This window comes from Limulus polyphemus, unplaced genomic scaffold (assembly GCF_000517525.1).
Source record: "Limulus polyphemus unplaced genomic scaffold, Limulus_polyphemus-2.1.2 Scaffold11765, whole genome shotgun sequence".
NCBI lineage: Eukaryota > Metazoa > Arthropoda > Merostomata > Xiphosura > Limulidae > Limulus > Limulus polyphemus.
The window spans coordinates 6,385-13,265 of NW_013677375.1; the positions used below are offsets into that span (position 1 = coordinate 6,385).

The 6,881-nt window shown below is 34.1% G+C and overlaps 1 protein-coding gene across 1 annotated transcript in view; it reads right to left on the minus strand.

Moving 5' to 3' along the window:
- LOC111083871 (fat-like cadherin-related tumor suppressor homolog) overlaps nt 1–5,618 on the minus strand; it is a gene marked incomplete at both ends in the record, with an annotated part of 11,169 nt that extends 5,551 nt beyond the window's left edge. Inside the window, 4 exons of the mRNA XM_022380588.1 lie at nt 285–369; nt 665–720; nt 2,233–2,516; nt 5,528–5,618. Coding sequence (XP_022236296.1) covers nt 285–369; nt 665–720; nt 2,233–2,516; nt 5,528–5,618 — 516 coding nt within the window. The remainder of the gene's footprint in view (nt 1–284; nt 370–664; nt 721–2,232; nt 2,517–5,527) is intronic.
- Between the last annotated feature and the right edge of the window lie 1,263 nt (nt 5,619–6,881).

The window sequence follows — 6,881 nt, forward strand, 5'->3', positions numbered from 1 at the left end:
ATTTAATTCTTCGTACTGTTAGCCGACACTGGGTAGCTTGTACATAATTGAATAAAGAGAGTTGTTTAAACAACTCTGTTCATTCTAAAATTTTATTCAAGTTTATACATGTTCCACGTCACAAAGTTTAAATAAATCTTTTACAATGTTCAGTTTTCCAACAATTAAAGAAAGACAGACTAAATTTATTACCAAGAACAAAGTTAATCTAACATCCACATGCTACCAAATGTATCTTCTGTAAAATTACAGTAAAACAAATGAGGGACATAAAGGAAACAAACCTGGCGACCATCAGACACCATTACATCAAGATAGAACTGTTGTTGTGTCTCGAAGTCTAAAGGCTTGGCAACGATGATTTCTCCCCTATATCGAAATTCAATATGATAAAATACATTTTTAATAGTTTCGTTTTGAGTTTACTTACCATAAAAGCTGTAACTTGTGATAATAATAATAGTTAAAATAACATTACTGTTGGAATATGGATACATCGTCAATAGATGGCGCTTCTGAAAATCACAAATAAGCCAAAGAATTGCAATGAATAAAATTAAAGTAGATATTAATATATTTCCATACTAGGTTAACCTTGGATTAAAAGGTCAACAACTTAATTAAAATAATTCAAACCACAGCAAGAAATTAATATTTTACTTACGTGTCTCTCACAGCAAAATATTCATTTGAATCACCTAACAGTTTTAAGCGGATGTTCTGAAAAATAACAACATATAGACTCAGTTGGACGAAATTTCTTTCATCTGAGAACCGTTTCTAATTTTTCTCATTAAAAATCAATTTTATTTACGGAATATTAAGGATCAAAAAATGGAAATCATATACGTTTTAAAAAAAAACGCAATAGAGGTTTCTAGCTTCACAAAAATTGTTTAACAATGACCTTAACTTGAAATTACGCGAAAATTCTTGATTCCCCTCCCACCGTTAGAAGCTGTGATTAATTGAAATATACAACTTATAAGCGCTATAAGTCCTATTAAGAGATACGCGGCCCTATTATAGAGCTCTGGATTTCAGAGCTGGCATCAAAACCTTCAGATACCACAAAATATTTTCCGCATTTTACTTGTGGGTGCGATAAAAGAGAGACAGTCAATCCCTTAGTATGGATGGTGGGTAATAGGGTGTTGATAACTGGGTGCCTTCTTCCTGAGCTGCGTAGCTCGGATATATCCAAATATACATTTATACCCACTGACTGCGAAATTCGGATTTACTCCTCAGCTACCAAAAAAGTTTCCCCTCTACTGCGACAATAGGGAATATCCCCCTGTACTTGACATAATTGCCAAATCTGCATGCGTGCTGCCATCTGTGTTCTACGCCATGAAACTTGGATGTTTATATGCTTCATTACAAAATTGCCAACTTTGCAGGAACACATATATAATCTACATACAGACAGCATCTTTATATCTTGGATATTGTTATCTAAATAATTTGTTTTATATTTTGTAACGATTTTGGCCTCTTATTGACTTAGTTTTACTTATATTTATGTCATTTACTGGAGAACACTTTTCTTCTAATCTTCCTCAATTTGTTTTATATTTTGTAACGATTTTGGCCTCTTATTGACTTAGTTTTACTTATATTTACGTCATTTACTGGAGAACACTATTCTTCTAATCTTCCTCAATTTGTTTTATATTTTGTAACGATTTTGGCCTCTTATTGACTTAGTTTTACTTATATTTATGTCATTTACTGGAGAACACTATTCTTCTAATCTTCCTCAATTTGTTTGTTTAAATCATTAATTTTCATTATCCAATACGGTTTTCAAGGAATATTATTGTCAGATATAGAAAAAATATAGCTTCTTTTAATATTGAAAAAGTAATAAAAAGGGTCAAATTAATACTTTTATTTTTTGGTGGATAACTGACACTTTTTGGGAATCAGCCTGAAAATTAATTGCGCAGCGAAAGGGTTAAAATTAGAAACGGCGGCAGATGGCTTTAATAGATTCACAAACGGGTACAAAATACACAATAAGGTCAGAGATACTTACAGATGACTAAGTTACTTTCATAAAAGTTATTCTTTTAATATCAAACAAAAGTGTTGTTCAATACAAATACAATTCTATACTATAAACACATGCTTGCCTTGTCTACAGCTCGAATGACGTCGACAAAGCATCTTTTAGTTTTACAGAATCGTTGAACACGCAGCAGTGTAATGGAAAAAAAAAGTCATTACCATATCTACAGGTTTTGATGTCTGGACAGTCAAAATCACAGCACCGGGCGGAGTACTCTCTAAAACAGTTGTGACGTAACCGTTCTGCAAGAACTTGAGGACGTTAGGAATTGGTCGGTCGGTGGTCACTGTAAGCGTGGTCAGAGAGTATTTGTCTTTATTGTTCACTTGTGTGGCTCGAATAACCAGGGTTAAGGGTAGAGGTAGGTTATGAGGTAGGGGTCTCTTAATGCTCACTCTTCCGGAATGTTGGTCCAGTTCAAAGTACGAATATTCTTCGGAATCTGACGAGAGATAAACAAGTTTTAGTATTTTATAAATTTGAATACCAAATGGCTATCTTCGATGTTTGAAATATAACTAAAACATCGTTGGAACATTTGCAGGACGGAATGAAAACTGTTTTTGTTGCCGTTTTAATTAGTAGTTCTTCACTTGCATTCAGTGCCCCAAACTGTTTATTTGTTCGTTGTTAATCGACACAATGGGTTATCTGTCCTGTGCCCACCAATGGTATCGAAGCCCAATTTTTAGTATTACAAGCCCTCAGACTTACCGCCTAGATATCCCCCAGTGGCACAGCGTTATGCCTGCGGACTTACAGCACTAGAAACCGGGTTTCGATACCTGTGGTGGGCAGAGCACAGAGAGCCCATTGTGTAGCTTTGTGCTTAACTTCAACCAATCAATAAACTTATCACTGAGCCACCGGAGGAACTCCATATTGTAAAAAGGGTACTATTTAATACTTTATAATTGTATTTAATACCTTTTGGAAAAGGTGGAGGTTGAGAGTTTGACTAGTAGAAATGTTAGGGTGGTTTCATTTCTACTTCAAGAAATTTAAGGGTAACTGCCTTCCCACAGTTGCGGGTGTAAGCACTCGGCTTTTAGAAGTACTGACGGAAGTAATACCCATATTTTTAACCTCAACTTCGCCGGCCTCACATGAATAAGAAAAAAAATACAACTGAACAGATGTGGGTGCTCTAGTCCACAACGTCCCACATCTTTACCACCTTTCGCTGTGTGCAGCCAGGTGTGGGAAGATGATTGCTCAGAAGAAAATAAAATTAAATAAATAAAAAAAGCAGTAAGAAATAATAGAATACATTACACCAAGGGGGGAAGACAGTAAAACAGTAGCATTCCAACCCCCAATATGATGTTTGGACAATAAATACCAAGACGTTAAGGTATTACTATACTAAGCCTAACCAATATCATAAGGATAGCTCCCATCCTCCACCCTACCATTCTACTATGTGGATCTTCAATGGTTCTAAAGAGAACCACGCAGTAGTAGGTCTTATATAGAGAAGGTGATATAACTACCACTACATTAACTAACCAATATCATAAGGATAGCTCCCATCCTCCACCCTTCCATTCTACTATGTGGATCTTCAATGGTTCTAAAGAGAACCACGCAGTAGTAGGTCTTATATAGAGAAGGTGATATAATTACCACTACATTAACTAACCAATATCATAAGGATAGCTCCCATCCTCCACCCTTCCATGCTACTATGTGGATCTTCAATGGTTCTAAAGAGAACCACGCAGTAGTAGGTCTTATATAGAGAAGGTGATATAATTACCACTACATTAACTAACCAGTACAACATATGGAATGTCTAATAAGTAATTCCAATCATTTCCCTCACGATAACATTTTATAAATTAATGTTTTTATTGTGCATATTATAATATTGTTTAAATCATTACTTTCAAATTTGTATAAAAAAATTCTATATTTGTTATAGAATGATTTAAAATATTTAATTAAAGTTTTCTCCTCGAACCCATTAAAATCTGTTTATGTACGAATATATTAATATTAGATATTAAGTACTGTACATTACTACAAATTCTACAGTGAATAGTGCTCTGTATGGTACTTGTTGGTAGATATATGCTCTGTATGATACTTGTTGATACATATATGCTCTGTATGGTACTTGTTGATACATATATGCTCTGTATGGTACTTGTTGGTACATATATGCTCTGTATGGGACTTGTTGGTACATATATGCTCTGTATGATACTTGTTGGTAGATATATACTCTGTATGGTACTTATTTTTACATATATATACTCTGTATGGTACTTGTTGGTACATATATGCTCTTTATGGGACTTGTTGGAACATATATGCTCTGTATGGTACTTGTTGGTACATTACTGTTTGGAGAGGGAAGTCCAAAAATTTGAAATGTAAAATCATTTCTTTTGTCATAAATATTAATATATATACACACACACACACACACACATATATATAATAGCAATGCATTCCCCTATTTAATGAAAGAGGAAAAACGATTGAGATTGTTTCCGACGTAATATCATAATAACTAAATTTTCAATCATTACAATACACCATTTTTGGATGAATGTTACTTTCCATCGGTGAGAATCCCCCCCCGTCACCCCAAGTATGGGTACGTTCCTTCACGCTCACGTCCATTTTTAGCATTACTCAGACGTTTCTTACTTGCATTTAATCTAACACGATAAAATCGTCTGCAAATGACACTTTAACGTTTGTTTTAGATCTAAAAACAATCGAAAAGAATTGAACACGAAAACAACCAAGAACTATTTTCGACAAAGCGATTTAATTAGGTAAAGAAACTACTACTTATAACAAAAAAACGATCATTACACACACATATACCATTGCCACAGGGAGCAATTTTTGGAGAGACCAGGCCATTGCCACATTGTAATTTCTAGGGGGGTCTGGGGCATGCTTACCCTAGAATTTTTTTAAAATTTAATGCTACGAGATTGAATCCTCAGCCATTTTAACTATAAATACTACATACACACAACGTAATGTGTTGATTTTGAGTGGCTAGGCCATTGCTACATTGTGATTTCTAGGAGGGGGGGGGGTCTGGGGCATACCCCCAGAAACGTTCTGATACTATGAGATTGACTCCTAAGCCAGTTTAACTCAAAATATACATATACACGACATAATGTATTGAATTAAAAGAAGCAAGCTTTAATACACAAGTTGTAGCTATACATGGTATGAAAATGTGGTTAGGCCTAACTGGCCTTGCCGCTTCCTACGGCCCTGTATACTGCTTTTTTTAACCAACAACTTAAATGATTTTTCAAAGTTTCCTCTTTACACGTGGTGTATCTAAAATGAACAAGGTCTAAAGATCTATCATTGGAAAAATTATAAAACATAATGGGTTTTGATTGAAACTGCTGGACAAACTTACTCGCCTTTTGATTACATGGAAAACTTACAATAAAACAATGGAAAACTTACCAGAATTAAAAGAGTATTCAACGGGCGACCTAATATCAACATCCGGGTCCTCAGCTTGTATAGGATTTGGTGATATTATTAGCTGTTCTCCCTAAGACAAGAACGTAGTAATATTTTCAAATTTAATCAATAAATTCCGTTCAAGTATATTAATTAACAACTAATTAATAAAACAAAGTAGTGTTTTTGAAATAATATTGTATAATACACCTAGATTATTATCTTAAATATTTAAAAGCTTCACTCTACTGAACATAAACATAGTGAGGCTTTTAAAGAAGTCTTCTTGGACACCTCCATCAAACGGAAAACCATATTTATCTAAAAAAAAACGATGTTATAAATAGATTATAAGGACACCAAGTCCTCCGGTGGGACGGCAATAAGTCTGCGAATTGACAGCGTTAACATCCGGGGTCCGATTCCCTACGGTGGAAACAGCAGACAGCCCAATGTAACTTTGCTTTAAAAAAAAAACTCACACAAGGACACCGAAAGTGAGAGACAAATTGTAATATCTAACAACACTCAACGAAAAACTATCATTAAATAGTAAAGCTTCAAACAGAATTTCATTTGTTCACTTTGAACTCAGAAATGTTTCGCTTATTCAGAAAAAAAATCCATTTACTCCAACTGAACGATTGCCTAAAACAAACTTTTCCTTAAGATTCCATTGTCTCCTTCCATAAGAGAAGAAGTCTTAAAGCTATCCTTGTTCATACAATCAAAGAATGGTTGTCATCCATGTATCATAATAAAACTCGTTCATTAAATCTATCCACTCTTTTTCCAACAAATACGACCGGAAAGACTTTAAATTTACTAAAGAAATTACCTATACAACATTAATTACCTTATACAATGTAAAACGTGTAATCACCAGTATGTATGAGGGCAGACCTAAACGACCTTAAGAGGGAGTTTCAACAACCATAAACTTTCTGTTAACACCTAAAAAGACTTCCCAGGTTTTTAGTGCTTCAACCAACTTAGTCATTCTATTAATGATGTGATCCTCACAGATATTCAAACATATTTCAAAACTAAAGCTGCTAGAAAGAAATGGAAGACGCTTATTGGAATGCCACTTTAAATAACGTTAGTCATTGTGGAATAAACCTAGATCCCGAAATCAGCGGTCTTCGATTTTGTAGTTCCCTCTCTGACAAATAAAAACAATTTTTCCTTTCTTACTTATTGTCTAAGTTTTTTATTTTTACCTATACTCCTTCTTAATACTTTTTATTTATTTATGATAATCTTCCATGTTTTTTTTTATTTAATTCTTTTTAGTTAATATTTTCTTGCTAGTCGATTTCACATCGTATCTTTTACTTTGTTTGTTTGTTTG